The sequence below is a fragment of the Ambystoma mexicanum genome, chromosome 5q (assembly GCF_040938575.1).
Source record: "Ambystoma mexicanum isolate Mex_15411 chromosome 5q, UKY_AmexF1_1, whole genome shotgun sequence".
In the NCBI taxonomy this organism is placed as follows: domain Eukaryota; kingdom Metazoa; phylum Chordata; class Amphibia; order Caudata; family Ambystomatidae; genus Ambystoma; species Ambystoma mexicanum.
The window spans coordinates 392281545-392303195 of record NC_090933.1 but is presented as its reverse complement, the minus strand read 5'-3'; the positions used below and the strand labels follow the sequence as shown (position 1 = coordinate 392303195).

Below are 21651 nucleotides of genomic sequence, written 5' to 3'. Positions count from 1 at the left end.
AGTTCAGTTACAAAATAGCCTTTAAAACCAAAAGGAAGTCCATTGTCACTTGATCAGTTTTTTTTTCTTTCCCCCAACTGCTGTCAATTGTCAGTTTCTTTGAAGCAGGATTAGGGGCCTCTCTCTTGATTGAAGGTTTTATTGCCCCTCACACTTGACAGGTGAGAGTCTCAGCCTGCTATTGTCCCAGCTTGGAGCAAAGACGAATGTCTGATGAGCTTGTGAAGTTTCTTTGTCCTGGTGCATTCCAAGTCCTTCAAGCTGGCAATTAGCGCTTTACTGTGCCAGAAGTTTGAGGTGTCACCCTTTCTCAAGGCTGGCAACTGGCAGAGCAAGTTCTTTTTATAGCTTGCCAACTTAACCTATGAGTTTTACATCTTAACTTAAACCTGTGGAATCAAAACAGTTTATAGGTGTACTTTTACCAGCAACAAATCCTTTTACATTGCTAAGTAAACAGGCCTTCACACAACAATTTACTTTTACATAGGCGATTTTCTCTCTTCAGTCAGAAAAATAACATTTCACTATTTCTTTAAATTCAGTTTTCATCTCGAGCAAATACACTCTTTATGTAGCCATGGTTCTTTTCTTGAGTGCTGGAGTTGTTTTGCAGCATGGATACATTCAAACGGGCATCTATTTAGAGTCTTTCTCTGAACAGCTGATTTAGATACTTTTGCAAAGAAAATAGACGCGTTTCCCATGTAAAATGAAAACAAAGCCCCTGGTTGATTATTTAAAGATACTTTTGACAGGAGCTGTCATTAAAATGTGGCCAGTTCCTCTGAGACACAATGTATGATGCTGGGCATTGCAGGGCCTTTTTAATCACAGTGGTTCATAAGGACTGGATGAGTTTAGCGCCAAGCAGCACTTTTAAAGATTGAAAGAGGTGTCATTTTAAAGAGGCGTTTTGGGTTTTCAGCAAAGTGATGCTTCCTCTTTCACTTCACTCCATGTTAAATGTTGCAAAGCACACTGGCACGTTCCTGCAGTCAGTACTCTGTTCCACCCAACCTGAAATGTGTGTGGCAGGGTGGTGCAGCCATTTTCTGGTTGTTGCAAAAACGCAGTCTTAGAGATCCTGGCGTGCACAGGAGTCAGCGCGGCCATTTTGCGGTTTGTTGCACCACTGCAGCAAAGTGATGTAGTATAGCACAGCTGAGTGGGTCAATTTATCCCACAGATTATCACATACATATCTACTCGGATCGCTGTGCACGTAGACCTACTCCTGATCATGAACCTAACCACTGATCAGCTTAATCCCCACGCTGCACCTTGATACGGAAGTAAACCGAATGAAATCCCTTAAATTCCTTACATGGGACGTCAACCGCCTGGGTACTGGAATCAAACTATTTGTCACACAAATCCTCAACAGACACTCCCCCGATATTGCCCTTCTTACTGAAACAGACCTAGTGGGCACATCATGCACCTTTTTCTGCAGAACAAACTACCGGACAGCAATACACCCAGGCTTCTATGTGGGGATCTAGGGAGGAGGGCTTGCTATTAGTACATATACGCCTTCCCTTGGAATTAGTGCGGGTAAATCAGGATCCTAGAGGCAGATTTGTGATGCTGACGGGCAAGATATGGGGCGAGACCATTGGGGGTACTGGCAGTATACGTCCCCCCCTCCTGCCCCCACTGCCAGTGGACTTACTCGACGATATCCTGGCCATAGGAGCAAATTGCCGACCTGACTTGTGGATCCTTGGCGGCGACTTTAACAACGTCATGGATGTAATACTAGATCACAGACACAGGACAGGAACCCTGAGGCCACAACAAAACTAGCAGCCTTCGCCTCAGCGCTCGGCCTGAGCCATGTCTGGCGAGAGCTTCACCCTCTATAACGGGGATACTCCTTTCACTCGGGGGCGCATGCCTCCTTATCAAGACTCGATTACTTCTTCCTCCCCAAACAAGACGCATATCGGGTAATTAATGTGAACCTTCTTGCCAGAGGGGTCTCGGATCGCTCACCACTAGAAATTGAGATCCTCACAAATAGAACCACACCAACCCCCTCGTCGTGCCTAAACAACTATTACCTGGGCTTTCCAGATGTTATAGACCACGTTCACAACTGTACCACAGACTACTTCACCCTCAACAAGGGCACAGTAGAAAACCCTGATACACTGTGGGAGGCCTACAAAGGCGGTACTCCGGGGGAGATACTCTCCTGGATCTCTGCAAAAAAGAATGGCCAACAGCAGACGGTAACGGAGGCTGAGGAGGAAGCTAATAAACGAGAGGAGGAATACCTACTCGTAGGCATGCCCGAGAAGCACCTGGCCCTCCTGACGGCTAAGGAAAAGCTCAGCAATATCCTGAGGGTCAACGCCAAACAGGCCCACTGGGAAATGGTGCACTCGCATCTACAAAACAGGGGACAAAGCAGGCAAAATACTGGCTTGGCTTGAGAGACGTGACGAGGGACACAAATATGTCCAGGAAATAAGCAACGGGCTAAATGTAACGGTGCAAACAGACCACGAGATCGCAGAGGACTTTGCAGACTACTACGCCACACTCTATAAAGGCCCACCCCAGCTAGTACAGAACACAATACTAGACAATATCACACTCCCCAGTCTGTCTGAGGCTCAACAATCGCAAATAACACAGATATAACGGAAAAAGAAATTTCCACTGCCATTGACCAGCTCCACTCGTAGAAAACACCAGGCCCCGAAGGGCTCCCGATCGAGACGTGGAAAAAAAAATTGGAGGACTGGTAGTAGCCCCTATACACAAAATGTTTAATCACTCTAAGGAAAGGGGTACTCTCCCCTATGACTTGGGCAAAGCCAGTATAGTAGCCATTCCCAAACCAGTTAAACCCCCAGACCTCAATAGTGAAACCAAAATACTTGCCAAAGTACTCGCAAACAGACTGCAGGCAGTAATTCCATCACTGATCCACCCGGATCAATGCGGCTGCATGACGGACAAGTCAACCCGCTTGAACATCGAGATAACATTTGTCGATTGAATGTGCCCTTGCCATTAGGAACTCCTCCGATGGACCTATTCATATCCAGTTTGAACAGGAAGTGCAGCTCTGCAACAGGGAATTGCAGGGAGCTCTGGGGGACGCACTGACATTCGGCCTCCTTTATGTGTTCCTGCCGATCCCTGTCATTCCGCTGGTTCTAAAGAGATTGCTCCTATTCAGAACCACTTTGATCTTGATTGCTCCGGACTGGGCCTAAAGAATGTGGTGTCGAGAGTTGCTGGGCATGTCCATTTGCCCTCCCTGGCTCCTTTCCGAGGAGCGTTGACTTAGTCTCCAAATCGGAAAGGTGGGTTCTTCACCCGAAACCTCAGGAGCCTGAACCTTCATGCTTGCATGATGAGAGTCTGAGATACAAGGAGTGTGACTTGTCAGATGATGTCCTTGATGTGTTTCTTTCATCTCAGAGACCCGGTACAAAGTCTATTTATGCCTGCAGATGGTGTAAATATTCGGCTTGGTGTCGGGGGAGGGATCTGGGCACTTTATGCTGTCTGTTATCCCCTGATTTGGATTTTTGTTGTCCTTGGCCCAAACTGGCCTGCAGATTGGCACTGTTACCTTGTTACAAGGATACCTTGCCACTATTTAGTTTTTTCAAGAGGTCCCCGCAACATGGCTCATTCTTCACAGTCCCCACTGTCATGCAGTTCTTGCAGGGTTTGTGTAACCAGTTTCCTCCATGTCGGTTTCTTTTCCCAGTCTGGGATTTAAATTTGGTTTTGTCATTCCTTATGAGAGCTCTGCTTGAGCCCCTCCATTCATGTTCTATTAGACTGCTCACCCTTTAGGTGATTCTCCTCGTTGTCATTACTTCCATGAACTGGTGAGTGTGCTCCACGTGTTATCTGTTAAATCTCCCTACTTGGTTTTCTCCAAGGAGAAGGTAACGTTGAGAGTGAGGCCCTCTTTTCTTCCAAAGGTGGTCTCAGATTTTCGTCTCTCTCGGATGATTCATCTTCCTGTGTTTTTTCCTCTGCCTCATCCTTCTAAGGCAGAGGAGAGATTTTATCAGCTGGACCTGGTGCGGCCCTTCAGCTACTATGTCTCTCGGATGAGGGAGGCTAGGAAAGATGACCATCTTTTCATTGGTTATGCTGGGGCTCATGCGTGCAGCGCTGTGACCAAACAGACCCTGGCAAAGAAGATAATTATCTGCATGCTACAATCTGTCTGGAAAGGATGTGCCTGAGGGTCTCGTATTCCATTCTACCAGAGAAGTGGCTGCCACCCCTGCCCTGCAGAGGGTAGTCCCAGTCCTAGACAACTGCCTGGCGGCAATGTGGCCATCTCTGCCACACATTTGCTAATCATTACTGCTTGGATTCCCTTTCGGGACAGGCGCCCGCTTTGGTTTGTCAGTTCACCAGAGCTTTCTGGTCTAGGTGATGTCTTTGCTTTTCTCCCTCCTCCAGATTTTCGTACGGCTTTGGGAGTGTATCATAGATGAGGAATCCGTGGTAAGAAGGAAACCATTAGAAGAACAAATTACTTTCCTTCCATAATGTTCTTTCGAAGGGATTGTGTCCTCCGACGTATTCCTCATCTTAGATAATATCTCCTTCCAGCTCTGCTGGCCTCGGAAAAAATTTTCACTAGAGGGCGCTGCGCGTCGACGTCCTTCGAGTTGATATCCCTCGACAGCCGCCGTATCGACATTCGACGTCATCCTGCCCATAAAGGCCGCGCGCAGCGTCCGTTGCTCAGTTCCGTTTTTCCGCGCTTACTCAGTGCCTCGGAATACCGTTGCTCAGTTCTTAGTCAGATTAATCCTATTTACCTCGAGTTATTCGATCCGTACTCGATGGCTTCCTCGTCGGAACCGACAACTCCTCGATCCGGCTTCAAAAAATGTCGAGATTGTGGGAAAAAGATGTCGTTGACAGATCCTCACAGAATTTGTCTGTGGTGCTTGGGAGCTGAACACCATTGTTCGGAATGCGAGGACTGTATGTCCATGACAGCTAAGGCCCTGAAGGAGCGTAGGGGGAAGCTGGAGAAAGGGTAAGACTTTTAAAGCTGCTTCTTCGTCGACGAAGTCGAGACATTCGTCTCCTCGTCACCATTCGCGCTCAAGGTCTCGGAGTGGGTCTCATCACTCCTCGAGATCTAAGCACTCGAAGAGGAGACGTCGAAGATCCCCTTCTCCGTCTTCCTCTTCCTCTGTTTCGCCAAAAAGAATCCCTTGCCCCACGAAACATAGTTCCCGGGCTGAATGGGAGGAATTCCGAAAGAATATGATGAGCGTCTTCGAGAAAGCGGCCTCGACCCCCTCGAAGACTGCCGAGAGCGATGCTCTGGTCGAAAGACCCGAAGGTCAAAAACGCTGCGAGTCACAGTACCCGGCGAAAGAAACCTCTCGAGCGCGTTTCGAACCCTCGAGCAGGACTATGACCTCCAAACCTTCCTCGAAGGTTCCGTCGACGCCGTCGACGAGGGTTCCGTCGATGTCTTTGACGCCGTTGTCGAGGGGACCTTCGACACACGGGTCTGTCGACTCGACGCCGGCCTCGACACCGGCGTCGACGCCAAGAAAAGTCACGGTTACCACACATCCAGTGACTATCCCCAGGCCCTCGACGTCGATGGCGTCGATATTGTCGAGTAGAATTCCAATTCTGTCGAGGTCCTCGAGGCCTCCACCTCTGTTTTCGACGCCACGCTCGAAGCCTTCGACGTCGGCGTCGACGACATCGACGCTTTCGAGGCCAATAATGACAAGTTCGGCACCCTCTGCCTTGGAAATGGGATTTACTCCCTTTATGAGTTCAGAACAATTGAGAACTATATCCTCAATTTTAGAAGAGGGTGAATTGTCTGAACAAGACACATTTGAGTTACAGGGACCTGTAACCCCAGTTAGAGAGGAATTTTCCTCTGAAGAGCGCAGATTAAAGGATCTTCATGATTCTTTACATGAGGCAAGTGGGTTAGACACTTCCCCTGAGGTGGAGTTTGCTAAGCCAGACCCGGGGGAGCATGCTGAAACCCCCTACAGAGCCTTAATGGCCAGGATTACAGAGTTCATGGGGTGGTCTGCACCTTCTCAATCTTTCCAACAAGATGACCTCACGGATATTCTTGACAAAGGCCCACAAGAGGATCCAGTGGTGCCCTTTCATAAAGCTCTTCAGAGAAAGATCATGACAAACTGGGAAACCCCAGATGTAATACCAGCAGTAAATAAAAAACTGTCTACAAAGTACAGGGTATCTTCCACAGACCCAGAGTTTTTGTCTAAACACCCATCCCCAGAAAGTCTGGTGGTACAAGCAGCATCCTCTACCGATGTCAAGACGGCTTATCCTACAGTCCCACAGGACAGGGACGATAAAAAATATGATGCTATGGCAAAGAAAGTCTTTTCAGCATGTAGCATGGCGTTAAAGTCTGTTAATGCTACTTGCACCCTTGCTAGGTTCAGCCATACACTTTGGGAGTGTGCTTCTACAGCGGCTGACTGCATCCCGGAGGGAGAAGAAAGGGATGCGTTCCTGAATATTATACAGGACGGAAAAGACGCTATGTGCGAATCCCTCCAGACGGGCATTGATTCGGCTGACAGTATCAGCAGAGCAATGGCGGCAAGTACATCAACCAGGAGATTCGCTTGGTTGAGAAAGTCGGGTTTTGCCCCAGATGTGCAAGCCAGGCTCTTGAACATGCCATTCGATGGCTCTTCTTTGTTCGGGGAAAAAGGCGGATGACAGTTTAGAGAAACTGCAAACTTCAAAAGCTGCAGCAAAATCCCTAGGAGCTGCAATCCGTCAGACTCCTTTTCGTCCCACTGGAACCTCTGCGAGGGGCAAGTCCTTTCGCTTCTACTCCGCATTCGGAAGAGGTAGAGGACGACCGGCTCAAAGGGGTCAAAGAAGAACTACCCGAGGTGGACGGGGTAGATATTCTAAAGCCGCAGCAACAGCAGGTGCCTCTTTACCATCGGCATCTGCATCAGCCGCCCCAAAACCACTCTGAGGACTCCCCTCACAGGACACCTGTAGGAGGCAGGTTGACTCAACATCTGACGGTATGGCAGGCTATCACGTCAGATGCTTGGGCATTGGAAACAGTCGACCAAGGTTACTGCCTGCCTTTCCTATGTATACCTCAGAGTCATCCACCGGGGATCAGCTCTCAAAAAGCTCCAGATCCGCTCCTCTTGCAGGAAATTTTGGACCTGCTAGAGAAAGGTGCCATAGAACCGGTACCTGTAGCGGAGAGGAACAAGGGCTGGTACTCACCTTACTTTCTCATTCCGAAGAAAGACGGAGGACTGAGACCCATCTTGGACTTGCGAGAATTGAACAAATTCCTCAGAAAAGACAAATTCAAGATGGTCACACTTTCTCAGATCCTCCAGGCCCTTCAGTTCCAGGACTGGTTGGTATCTCTGGACCTTCAGGACGCTTATTTCCATGTGCCTATCCATCTCAAACACAGGAAATACCTGAGGTTCGCAATTGGCAACTCTCACTATCAATTTCGAGTGCTGCCATTTGGGCTGACCTCCGCCCCGAGGGTCTTCACCAAGTTAATGTCGGTAGTGGCTGCAAGTCTAAGGAGGGAAGGGATTCACGTCTACCCCTACCTGGACGATTGGCTGATCAGGGCTGTTTCTCCGGAACAAGCTCAGATCCAGCTAAATCACGTGTGCCACTTCCTTCACAGACTGGGCTTCTCCCTCAATTTAAAGAAGTCACAAATGATACCATCGCAGAGACTCCAGTTCATAGGAGCGATCCTGGATACTTCCCTGGGAAAAGCCTCGCCACCAGAGGTGAGGGCTCAAGATATTCTACAGATGGTTACCAAGTTCCAGCATGCCCAACGTCTCCCAGCCTTCGACTTTTTGAGGTTGCTAGGCCTCATGGCATCCTGCATTTTCCTTGTGCCAGAGGCTCGCCTGAGAATGAGATCCCTCCAGTGGGCACTGAGGACTCAGTGGTCACAATTCTCAGGGAGAATGACAGATCTTCTTCAGGTTCCCGGCAGGGTGGCTCGAGACCTTCAGTGGTGGGCCTGTCAGGAGAACATTCTGAAAGGAGAACAGTTTTGGCAACCCTGGCCGGAGATAACAGTAGTCACGGATGCCTCACTCACGGGGTGGGGAGCCCACGCCAACGACTTGACCATCAGCGGTCGTTGGTCTCCATCGGAGTCCAGACTACACATCAACCTGTTAGAGCTGAGAGCCATCAGACTTGCGCTGAAGGCTTTCCTGCCAGCTGTACAAGGGAAGAACGTCCTGGTAATGACAGACAACACGGTGGCCATGCATTACCTCAACAAAAGAGGAGGCGTAGGATCACTACCCCTGTGCAGAGAGGCGATGCAGCTCTGGTTTTGGGCAATCCAAGAAGGAATCTCTCTATCGGCAGTTCACCTAGCCGGAGAGAAGAACTTGACAGCGGACGCTCTGAGCAGGCAGAACAGTCTCCCACGAGTGGGAGCTAGCTCAGGAAGTCCTTCAAGAGATCTTCGCCCTTTGGGGAACCCCTCAGGTAGATCTGTTCGCCACCAGCCTAAACAGGAAATGCGACCTGTTCTGCTCAAGGGAATTTCCTCCGAGAGGAGCTCTGGGAGACGCGTTCATAGTGGACTGGGAGTTTCCGCTTCTGTACGCGTTCCCACCGGTCCCTGTCATTCCTCAAATGATCAGGAGGTTGAGAAGATTCCGGCGAACCATGATCCTAATTGCCCCGGATTGGGCCAGGAGAACGTGGTACCCGGACCTTCTAGACTTGTCCATCTGCCCTCCAATTTGACTTCCACTCAGAGAGAACCTACTCTCACAGAAGGGAGGTCAGGTTCTCCATCCAGACATCAAAACCCTCAACCTTCACGCTTGGCTTCTGAACGGCTGAGGTACAAGGATTGGGACCTCCCTGATGATGTTATGGAGGTGTTGCTTTCGGCAAGGAGGCCAGCAACAAAGTCTTTATATCGCTGCCGTTGGAACAGATTTTGCTGCTGGTGTAGAGAACAGAATATTGACCCATTTTCATGTGGTACACCAATGGTTTTGTCCTTCCTACTATATTTGGCAAATTCAGGCCTTCAAGTTGGCACCATTAAGGGCTATCTCACAGCGCTATCCATCTTTAAGCGTACTGCGGAAGAACCATCCTATTTCAAATTACCCTTGGTAATACAGTTTCTAAAGGGGTTAACCAATGTTTATCCCCCAAGACCATTCCAAGTTCCCTATGGGATTTAAACTTAGTACTAACTTTCCTGATGGGTACACCTTTCGAACCTCTCCATTCTTGTTCGTTAAGATTCCTTACCCTTAAAACTGTTTTATTAACAGCACTTACATCTGCTAGAAGGGTGAGCGAATTACAAGTATCAAGGAATTTCTTAGTGGTCTGTTGCTTTACTTTTTCACCAGTACACGTGCAAGCGCAGCAACCCAACGTTGTGCTCTGCAAGTTGATGGGTCCTCCTTTTGAGCCTTTAAGTAAGCCGACATCAGCTTTCTGTCTTTGGAAGGTGTCTTTTTTGGTTGGCATTACCTCAAACAGTAGAGTTAGCGAAATCCAGCCCCTCTCTGAGCCTTTGTTACTACAAGTGTTCTTTGACTCTCGTCCCATGCCTGCTGTGCACTCCCTCCACTCTCTAGATGTTATACTAGCGCTGAAGTACTATGTTTCCTGTACAAAGCCATTCTGAACGTCTTCTCAGCTATTCCTGGTGTTTGGTCCTGCAGCCAATGTCAACACCTGTCCAAGTCTTCCATCTCCTGATGGCTTTCAGCGTGCATTTAATTTTGCTGTCACCTGGCCAATAGGCCACTTCCTGGTGGGCCTAAGGCACATTCCAATAGTGCTGTTTCCTCGACCACGGCCTACCTCTCCGATGTTCCTCTCGTAGACATCAACAGGGTGGCGACATGCAGGTCTCTCCGCACCTTCACCAGGTTTTACTGAATCGACGGGGACTTGTCGAAGGAGTCCAGAGTTGGGCAAGCTGTCCTTCGGCATCTTACACCTACGGTGAGGTCTATCTATACTATATGTGAGCCTTGATTCCAATGCTGGAGAAGGTATAAGTTACTTAGCTGTAACTCCTGTTCTCCAGCATTGGTATCTTTCATAGATTCACATGCAACCCTCCCACCGGGCCTGCTTGTAACTCCTCTTGACTCATTTTGGCACATTCATGTGTGTTATACGAATCGGTAGATGGCTTCCAGGGAAGGAGCTGTGGCAGCTACTGCCTGTTGGCTGAGGGATATATGGCCCAAAACACTCCTAAAAGAACACTTAAGTGATTGCAGTTCTTCATTTAAAATTAAACTGCTTTAGTGTTTCCGAGGATTCCCAATCGGATGACGGGGACTATTCAAATAGCACGTGAATCTATGAAAGATACCAACGCTGGAGGACAGGAGTTACAGGTAAGTGACTTATTCCTTTCCTAGGCCCAAAAAGGAAGGGAGCTTGACGTCAATTCTAGACTGCTGCCTGTGCAAAATCAGGAGTCAGGGGTCACTTGAGTGCAGATTTTTTTCGGGCTCTAGAGCTTCAGGATTGATTTTTCCCCTTGCACTTCAGGAAATTGTATTGATTTGAAAAAAAAGATAGGTACTGTGATAGGGTCAGGGATATGGCCCTGTCGGGGTCTTTTCACCAACCCGAGGAATGAGGCTCGACAGGACAAGAAATAGAGCCAGTCCGTTCTAGTCCCTGAAAACCCCCTATGTACCACTATATCACCAAATGTCTCCCAGTATGTTTTCTGTCCAGTGTTCTCTCTTTTCCATTTTAGAACTCCAACTCCTACAGTGTACCTGAGAGCAACCGAAAAAAAAGCCCAGACCAGATCCTGGAATAAAGAACAGCCAAGAAATGGGCTTGGAATGTCCCAGCCAAATGGCAATGAGACACCCAAAAGTCGATATGACAACCCCAGATGAATAGGGGGCCAGCAGAAAACAAACTGGGAGTGAGGAGAGTCTGCGGGGGGCACGAGACACACAGACATACTCCCCAAACCAAATTTGCAACAAACAACTGAGGAAAGCCACAGTGAGAACAAGCAGCCTAATTGCCTGGTGCTGTTACCACACCAGAGACTGTTTCCAAATCTGTGCTGGAAAGGGGGTGGGGCTTAGAAGCAGGTTTAAAGCTTCTCTCCTGGGTAACAGTCCCTGGGGAAAAGACAGCCACAGATTGGTTATTCGGGTCAGGTGAGCAATGGAATGGGGAGATGAAAACTGCAGGACCACAGTATTACAGGAGGCAGAAGGAGAAGCAGAGTGTGGGTTGCAGAGGTGACTGGTGTAAAAGCGGATGTGATAGCAGGCGGAGGATGAAGCAGCAGAGTGCTGAAGAATTGGTGGCAGAATTTGAGCATAGTGAAACTGTGGTATTTATGAGGGAGAGGTGTACCAGTGGTGTATGCGTAGTGTAGTGTGAAGTGGGGGGCTGTATAAAAGGTGTGGGGGGAAGGGAGAAGAGAGGTGTGTGTGAGCAAGAGGGCGGAGTGAAGCAGGAGGGGTGAAAATATTGGTAAGAGATAGGCGTAGTGTGTGTGGTAAAGAATGGGTTGGTGAAGAGGGGTGTAGTGAGAAGGGAGGGAGAAGTAGTGTGGAGAAGAGTAGTGGTGTAGAGAGGGAAGAGTTAGTAGGGTTGTAGAGAGGGGAGAGTTAGTAGGATTGTAGAGAGAGCTGGGAGTAAGATCGAAGGGTGGAGGTAGCTAGTAGAGAGTGGAACATTGTAGGAATAGAGAAGGAAGTGTCAGAGGAAGTAAGGAGAGACAGTGAGTGGGAGGAGAGTAGGCAGAGATAATGAAGAGTGACAGAGAGAGTGTTGAAGGATAAGACCAAGTGGGACCGGAGTATCTGGAAGGCACAAACCCTTGCATTGCATAACATTGGGGAACTTGGTGGATGGACGACAAAGGTTGTTCCCAGGGAAAGATAGGTAACATGTTTGCTTTAAGGCCACTAAAACCAGCCAGACAGGGCCTTAGAGAGTAGGTCTCTAGGGACATCCTGGGGTTGTGGGAAACCTGAACTAGGGATGGAATGGCCCACACTGGACTGGAGAGACAGGGATGGCCCTTAGTCAGCCAAATCCTTTTTCCAGCCCGGTGCATTCTATTGAACATATCGACTGATAATTGATCCATCTGCCTATCCTAACACTGAACAATCTACGTGTATTATTATTGACCAGTCCACTCATATTTGGAGAATCTGCTCTTCTTAGGTTACTTAGAGAAATCAAAACCCTTCAATCTTACCGGAAACTCCAAGAGTTATTACAGCCATCTACGGCAGTACCATAGGGTAGTATTGGTTGTAATGGATACTTTGCTCCTCTGCAAACTTGTTATCCACTGTCCATCTCCCTTCAGTTGCCTCATAAAGCTCCTAGTCCAGTTGTGGCAGAAAGGATCTGCTTTGCTTGAGTCAGACATGTACACTAGGCGCAAGGCACCAGGAAACCATAGATAACATGTTTTCTGCGTTTCCAGCATGGTGGCTGGGGTACTTTTCATAAGGTAAGAATCTACTGCACATACAACAAATCACCACCGAATATGCCAGGTACGTATAACGCACCACTCAGGTGGGCACTGGCCGCAGGCATGGCTATCCGCACACATCCGAATACAGCAGCGATTATGACAAATTTGGTCACGCTGGTCGCATAATCTTTCGCCCACTTACACCAGACTATGCCTCAACACCTCAGACATCAGTATGAAGCAAAGACCTATGACAAAGCTGGGCATGCTGAACACATAGCGAGTCTGCAGCACTCACGCCATCTCCTGACTCCTCGCAGCACCCGTCCACATGCCTGACCTCATGGGTTGCTTTTTACCAGAGCCTGACCAGCCCTGCTAAGCCTCATTTGCCCAAATGCACACATGCATTTTCATTTTACTCCATGACCGCCAACACTCTGGATTTTGGTCCCTGAAGGCGCCCCCCCCTCCAGCGCATTGAGACTATAATAATGGTAAAAGGCGCTATATAAATGACAAATATAATTGAATATAGATGAACAATGTTCAGCAATAGCCTGAGATGAGGGTTCCTCTGCAACTCTTCTCCCAACTCTTGTCAATGACAGTTATTACTCTATGGCAAAAGCCCTTTGAACTTCAAGGACCCCACTGACAAAGACAGTTGCATCTGCAAACCTTTTCCAGCATGGCAGTTCTCTCTAGCGCAACAAGGAGTCATGCCTTTGACTGAAAATCAATTCAGACGGTCTGTCTGGAAGATGATTTATGTTTTTCAATTGGTATTAGCAACGCTATTGTTGGCGCCCCACCAGCAACTAGTAGATTCATACTGTATGTGACCTCATTATTTGCCCACACCAGAGGATCCCAGTTACCTGTTTATAATTTAATATCAGTGTTTCATAATTCAACTAAGAATTAAAGCAAGGAAAATCCTGTAAACCAGGCTATTGTGCTTTTACATTTAACTGGTTTCTTTCTGCCCATACCTTCCAGATTCTCTGGTGACCCCTGCCAATCATTGGTGGTTTTAATCTACACCTCCCCCCGATCTACTTGGTTGTAGTTATGCATTTCCATGGATATTCCATCACTTTTCTTCTCAAAACTCACTCACCCTTTCCTAGCCCCCAGCTCAGTCCCCCATGTCTGCTGTCATACCATGCTGTCCCCTTACTTATTTGGTATCCTGGACATTCATTCTTTTTAAACATTTGTTCTTCCATTCCGTTGCAGTGTTTTGGGGATAATTATTTTTACTCTGTTTCATATTGATGTTGTAAAAAAGTCTTGCTATCCTAACAAAAGCTATATTTTAAAAACTGAATACATTCTCTTGTTCTTTATATCTAGTTGAAACTACCTGCATTCCTAATGTCTGTATCTTCTATCCTTGTCCTCTGTGAGTAAATAGGGCTCATCTTCATGTGCTTGTTTTGTTTAACAGCCTCGTGTTTCGTTCGCTTACATTGCATCTGCTATTTTTCTTCTTATTCCTTTTAAACTGATTTTAAATGAACTAAAGTAGATAATAAAACCAAAAATCTTGCTTAGCATTGCTCTACTTTTAATTGTATTGTTTTTTTGGGGCCATATCCATGCTGACTATATGGCTTCGAAATGGCTGATGTTATGATGATGCATGGAGTGGTAAGATTGCAAATGCCTCTTTTTTAGCCATTCTTTTTCAATTGCCTGGTGTGTGTAGCATGCACAATTATTTGTATTGTATATGTGTTCTTTTCATTGGGTGATTTATTTTATTTGTTTTATTTAAATAGAATCCAGAGTTGAAGGTTGGCTTTCAATACCAAACAAGGGAAATATAAAACGTCATGGGTGGAAAAAACAGGTAATGCAAGAAGCTTTCAACTTTTCCTTTTCTGTTATAAAATAACTTTTGTGAGTTGAACAAAAAACAATATAACTTCTATACAGTATAAAATACTCATTTAAATTGATCCCAAATGTGTAAACACACGTCCACTTCCAAAATGTTTGTTCTTTATTTTAGTGTTCTAATAGTTGCCTTCTATTGCTGTCATTAGTATACTACTTGGATATAGTACTTGTGATGGAGATTTGTATTATGTGAATCGCAATGTGTGCCTTGCCATGATAGGGTACATTGCATCCCGGCAATCCGCCCTGACAGCATTTACTTTTTTATAGCCTATTTGGGATATGCGGTAAAATTGCATAACTCCACTCTGGCAAAGTTTGACGCTAAATACATATAACATTGCCCATGAAGAGAGGTTTAGCAATATCCAACATTATCTTCTCTGCTGAGTAGCACTGTGTCATTTTCCTCAATTTTATTTACATTTTAATTGGTTACAAATGTAATCATCTAGTCCACATTTACAAAGAGAAGATGGGACAAGACTGTGAAATATATTGCATTGGCTCAGTATAAAGATAAAGATTTTGAAAAGACAGGCTCATAAATATTAGTCAAAGTGGACCAGCTAATGTCTGAGAAGGGTTCAGATTCACACTGACATTTCTGCAAGTTTCCATTGAAGATGATAATTAGTCTCTCCATTGCCCAAATATCATGTTATTTGATTCACCAGATGTCCTTAATATGGCTTTGTAGGTTCTTCCAAAATTGTGCCATCGTTTATCTGGCTGCATTTAAGGCATGTAATAGAAATTTGGGAAAGTGTACAATTACAGAATCTCCTTCCGTGTCCCAAAATTGGGAATACAGAGTCAAGTGGCAGTAACATTCTAGTTATATACTTGATTGTGGCTGAAATCTCCTTGCAAAAGAGCTGTGCTTTTGGGAATGTCTAGCACATGTCCAAGGACACCCATTATGCCTCAACCCCTCCAACATAGTGAGGAGAAAGTGGGCATGAAGCGCTGTGTGGGCGTTTGGGGTCATAGTACCACCGGAAGATACATTTATAAAGGCGTTCCTTCGCAGTGTTACATCTGGAGGATTTTGCAGCCTATGGGAATCTCGAAGTACAAATCCGACTCCCATTTCCACATATAGGGTAATGTCTCTTCTATTTCAGTTATCAAAGTAGGTAGTATAGTTTTCTTTTATCTTTCCCTTATCGCTGTTGCCTTGTATGAGTAATTTAAGAGGAGTGGGTTGTCTGGTTCCTGCTAAAACCACGGCGCCCTGTCTGCCCCTTCATGAGTTGTTATATTTTAGAGTATTCAACCAGCAATGTAATTCTGTATTTTCTGGGGTAGCGTTGGCATGGTCAACCCTGTATCCTTGAAGTTTGGGAGGGACCGATCAAGTGGTGATGGGATGTTTGGTCGATCCAGCATTCATTTTACATGATTTCTTTGGTTGCCCAGGCCCATCCTCTGATTTTCTTCCCAGATCTTCTGGATTTGGGATCAGGGATTGATGGATTCTCTTTTGCATTGCGAGTGCCCGGATGGAGCAATGCTTACGCGTCACAATGTGTAGAGATGTACCAGACATAATCTTCATAAGTAAATGAGAGGGTATTAAGTGGATACAATAGATAGTTGATCACTTTTATTGGTAGACCGGCTGTAACTACGCGTATGGCTCTGTTTGGAGAGAGTGGTCACTGGGAAATGCTGGAATATGATGATTCGAGAGGATCGGAATTGGATCAAAACCTGTCAATCTGGCTGATTTGAATATCTTTCTCTTTAATTTAAAGAAATGTATCCTTGTTTCTCCTGGAGGGCTTGCTATGTTCTCCTTGGCCATCAGTGATTCTCCAAGTGATTGAAGTTCTTCTACTCTGTGAGTTCAGAGAGCTTGTTTGTTTGTTTCACATTGTTTTTTCTTTCTAAACAATAAGTTGCTTATCTAGGGAAGTCACCTTTTGTGACAGCTCTGCAATGCTGTTGTGTATTTCTGTATTGAGATCTGGAATACGTTTTTGGAGATCAGATTGTGTTGCTGGATAGTCCATCAATGGGTCTAGAGTAGGCATGGTGTGGACCTGAACGGTGGTCATTTCTTGCTTTTTAGTTTTTCCCCTTGCCATCATTGCCAGCACATAACCAGGTTTGGAGTGTTTTGTGTTTACAGCCGTTTGGTATGTGGGCTTGCGGTTATGGGAACCTGGAAAGACCCAGGTTCAGGGGGGTCTTATTATGGAAAGGGATTTTCTGAAATTATGGCTCTGATTTAGAGCTCTTTGAAGATATCCTCTCACAATTTGCTCGGTCCCCACAGTGTCCAGTCTCAAAAACATTTTAACATCTGTGATTGCAGAGGTTATTTCTAAAGCAAGTAGTGTGTAATATGGAGTAGGACTCACCGGGGGATAGTTGGCTTGATGATTCATCATTGATGGTGATATACAGGTCTCTGCAACAACATTATTTTATTGGATGATGGGGGAGTCAATTGGGAATGTCCACAATCTGTCAGTTTGGAGTCTCCCAGATGTGATATCTTCCAAAATCAATGATCCATCGGCTTCTGCTCCTGGCTTCCCATTTTTGTGTCAGTATTATATGGCAGCAGGGGGTTGGTGATGAATCCAGATTTTGGTGGCAATGGAAGGTGGAGACTCCAGTGAGAAACCTGAAGGTGTCTCACGCGCTAGTCCCCGGGGATCTGTCATCCAGGTGGCAGGACACGGCCATCGCTTTTGGATCCAGTTCCTGTGGGTGGACCAGTGCGGGAGGATCACCTGGATGAGGGGTCTTCGGGGAGTGGAAGTGGGAAACCGGAAGGTGAGACACGGTATCCCCTTCCTTGTAACACCTTTTCCCCATCCTACCCGGTAGGATACCTAGGAACTCAACCCCCCAGCACCCTTTCCCTACACAAACACTTTCTCGCAGACAGTTCACCGTGAGCGACAATGGATTAACACCAGAGCTGTATACTTGACATGTCCCAACACGATGGTCAGGCAATTACGGATCATTACACACACTTGACTTCCATCACACTTCCCCACCCGGATAAAAGGCGGAGCAGGAAAGCACACTCTGAGCAAGGCAAAACACACGAGGAAACAGCAGTTCCAAAATGTCAGTTTAATACAAGGAGAAAGGCGGCGAGACCGAAGAAGGTTGCAAGGAGGAAAACACCCTTAACCTATAAAGACCGTTCCTTTCGTGAACCTTGGAAAGTAAGAAACCGAAGACCAGGAACTAAAGCTGATCAAACCTGCAAAGTGTGTCGGAGGTACCCGTGGGGTCTCCTGTGTCGATAACCAACGGCGGGGAGGAGCAATTGCTGCTGTGTTACTGTCCTTGGCTCCTACAGCAAAGCAGCGTCTGAAAAGAAAGCACAGCCGGTGAGTCGGAGAGACTGATCCCAAACCAGCTTGTGTTTTTGAACCAAGGTTGCAAGCAGCAATATTGTATAAAGACAACAGTGTGTGAGGCATATGGGATGAGTGAAGCAAATACAATTGGAAGCCAAAAGAAATAGTTGAACTTTGTAACTCAACTTTGGGAAACCAAGAAAAGACACCATACACAGAGTGGTCCGACACCACGTGGGTGCTCATTGTAAAGTGTCTGTTCGGTATCCAATTGATGCTTAGTGTGAGAGAAATATTGAGATTTAAGTGGTCATGCAATGGGTCAAGCTAAACCCTGTGCACATTCGAAAGTCTTCGATATTTTAATGTAAATCGAAATTGGTCCAAGCCCGGCTGTTTGAGAGAGATCTGAGCCCGGCAGAGATGGATCCGGGATGAACCGAGAGTCACCCGAAAAAGAATTCCCTGAACCTTGTTTATGAAAAGGATCGGAGCCCAGCTGGGGGGCGGGGGGATTGTTAAGATGGATTTCTAAACTCTGGACTTATGCTCGACAGTGCAGTTGTGCGTAAAAACGCACAATCGCGCAGGCAGAACAAAAAGCGGGTCTTCTTGGGAGAGCTGTAGCAAGTCAGGAAGGGTGGCACTATATGGGTTATTGTCCCTCTTTTTTGTTAACGTGAGTTGGTCTGATGTAGGGATGATAGCACATGTATACACAAAAATCAGATCAACTACCCCTTTCTCCATCCGCTTGGTTCGAGTTAACAGGTGTGATATTCCATCTGTTTTCTACTAATCAAGAAAATAGAGATGCCAGACATGGTTGTGACAATATTTCATAATACAAACTTTATTCATTAACAAATCTAAAATCTTTAAGAACAAAGAGAAAGCCTAAAACAATTCGGCATTTCAATATACTTTACTAAGAACATGCAGTGTTCTTTGTGAGGTTAGTACGTGACAGAACAATAACTGTTATGAATCAACAGATGTTGTAATGGTTTATACAAATTATTTTAATATAAACTCTTCAGATGTGTCGACATATGTGCATATGTGTCGGCCGTTTTCAAAAGTGAATTGGATGCCATCTCTAGCATCATTACATGAGGTTTTTGGCCATCTTCAGGGCAGAAATTGTGATTTTCAAGCTGTCATCGCACATTAACTGTAGCCTTCAACACCGTAGTCGTATTGGAACAGAGAAGACCAATGATAACAGATCAGTGAACAATACACCTCATTGAAAAAATTGGAAATAGATGATCCAAAGTCAAATGGGAGTACAAGCTCCATTGTTTTGAAGTAGTCAAAAGAACGTTACAGTTGGTAAGTAACTTGTTCTTCTTCCTTGACAACCTGAGGCATTTCTGGCGGAGGAGAATTGATTGCCTGATCTGGCCTCTATTTTACATGATGCAAGTAGCCTAGATACCTCCCCTAACGTACAATTTCCGCAAGCTCACCCTAGTTTGGCATGTAGAAAAATGATGGTATCTTTGGCTGATGCCTTTAGGCTGGGGCCCCTCCAACAAGGGAAATACAAGAATGTGACCTAGCAGACATTCTGGACAAAGGCACAAATGTGGAACCTGTCCTTCCCTTACATAATGAAGAAAAAAGACCAAGACTGTTAAGTCTTCGGTGTGGGCCGCACACCCTTAATACCCACTTCCAGTTCAGCAATTTTGTTAAATTTTGTCAATACATTTTCATTCCAGTGTAGTTTTGTTGAGATCCTTTATTTTTCTCAGGTTTTTCTTTTAGTTTCAAATATCCAAATGTTTTAGAATTACAGCTTCACCAATTAGGCTAATGCTGTATCAGGGGCAAACAACAATTCAACCCTATGTGGCTAATGCATTTCGGAATGATATCCTTCTTCAGAGCCGGGTTATAAATTCAGACTAAGTTATAAAACCAAATGATACACAGTATGTTGAAATATTCGAATCAATTATTTGTAAAAAAACGTTGGCAAAGAGCGTTAATGTAACACATTTGGTCCATTAAAATATACAGGGCGCCCACGTTTTTTTACAAATAATTGATTCGAATATTCGAAATATTCGAAAAGCATTTGGTTTTATAACTTAGTCTGAATTTATAACCCGGCTCTGAAGAAGGATATCATTCCGAAATGCATTAGCCACATAGGGTTGAATTGTTGTTTGCCCCTGATACAGCATTAGCCTAATTGGTGAAGCTGTAATTCTAAAAAATTTGGATATTTGAAACTAAAAGAAAAACCTGAGAAAAATAAAGGATCTCAACAAAACTACACTGGAATGAAAATGTATTGACAAATTTTAACAAAATTGCTGAACCCGAAGTGGGTATTAAGGGTGTGCGGCCCACACCGAAGACTTAATAGTCTTGGTCTTTTTTCTTCAGTTTACTTGTAGTGCCCTACACGGTGGCACTTGATAGTGGGCTGCACCCTACTAATGAACTTATAATCAGGAATATAAATACGTAAAATCAGTAGATAACGACGAAAACAAAAGCTGTGCACTTTCGCCCTCTCTCTTCTTCCCTTACATAATGCCATAAAAAATCCCTTTTGGAGCTATGAAAAATTCGCTGCTCGGGACAGACGACAGTCTGGTGGTACAGCCAGCTACTGTTGGAAACAAGTCAAGCGCCTACCCTTCTTTACCCCTGACAGGCATGACAAACATTATGACGCGCTGGCAAATACATTTGTTTTGCCTCGGGCAGCATGCCACTTAAGGCAATAAATGCCTCTTGTACACTTGCCAAGTACCCACCCTATAGGCTATGGTGGTTGAGGCAGAAGAGCATATTCCTAAAGGAGAAATGAGGGATGGCTTCTTCAACATCATGGAAGATGGGGAAAGAAGCTATGCGCCAAGCCCTTCAGTCAGGACTCGACACTGCTGACTGTGTTGGAAGGTTCATGGGGGCGAGTTCCGTCATAAGAACATTTGTCTGGCTAAGGAAATTGGGCTTTGCGCACAACGTTCAAGCAAATTGCTTGAATGCTTTTGGACGATTCACATCTTTTTAGACCAAAGGCAGATGACAGCCTTGAGAAGTTGCAGGATTCCAAGGCTGCGGCAAAGTCCCTAGGGGTGGTGAGAAGACTGCCTGCTTAACCTTCTTCATAATGCAAGGCTAAGCCCTTTCTGTACTATAATTACGGCCAGAAGGGACAGCAAACCACTGCCCGTCAAGGTCAGAGACGCTTCTCCCGACCTTCCAGAAGCAAAGGAGGTAACGCACAGGCCACCTCTGCGTCTTGTCCCCTTCAGTGCGGCCCGTGCTGCAAAACCTCTTTGAGAACTTCTACCATACCACACCGGTAGGGGTGCACCTGTCAAACCATTTTCAAGAATGTTGCGTTACTACATCAGATGCATGGGCACTTCAGGTTGTCTCTTAGGGTTACTGCCTCCCATTTTTAAAGCACCCTCCAGATTTCACCCCTCTGGCCAGACCACCTTCTGTTCCAGACCCACTGCTCCTGCAAGAGATTCCTCTCTTCCGGAGAAGGCTGCAATAGAGTTGGTACCATTACAGGAGAGGAACAGAGGGTAGTACTCCAGATATTTTTTGATCCCAAAAAAAGATGGTCGTCTTCGACCCATCTTGGACGTGAGGAGCTTGAACAAGTTCCTCAGGCAGGACAAGTTCAAGAGTAACACTCTCGCAGATCCTCCAGGCCCTAGACCAGTGATCTTCAAACTGTGGGTCTGGCCCCCCTAAGGGGGCCAAAAGGAAGCCCAGGGGGGCGCAAGGCCCTTGAAAAAAGTGATTACGGTGTTGGCTTATAATAGAAAATATAGCAGATCTGGGGGGGGCACAGCAACAATATTTTTACTCTTGGTGGGCGATAATTCATTAGGACCACTGTGTGAGGAGAAGGAGGGG

General features: G+C 46.0%; 1 protein-coding gene across 1 annotated transcript in view; it reads left to right on the top strand.

Moving 5' to 3' along the window:
• The window catches only part of ROCK1 (Rho associated coiled-coil containing protein kinase 1), a 3300884-nt gene that overhangs the window by 3012419 nt on the left and 266814 nt on the right, over window positions 1–21651 (top strand). The window contains exon 28 of the mRNA XM_069620881.1: window positions 14299–14369. Coding sequence (XP_069476982.1) covers window positions 14299–14369 — 71 coding nt within the window. The remainder of the gene's footprint in view (window positions 1–14298; window positions 14370–21651) is intronic.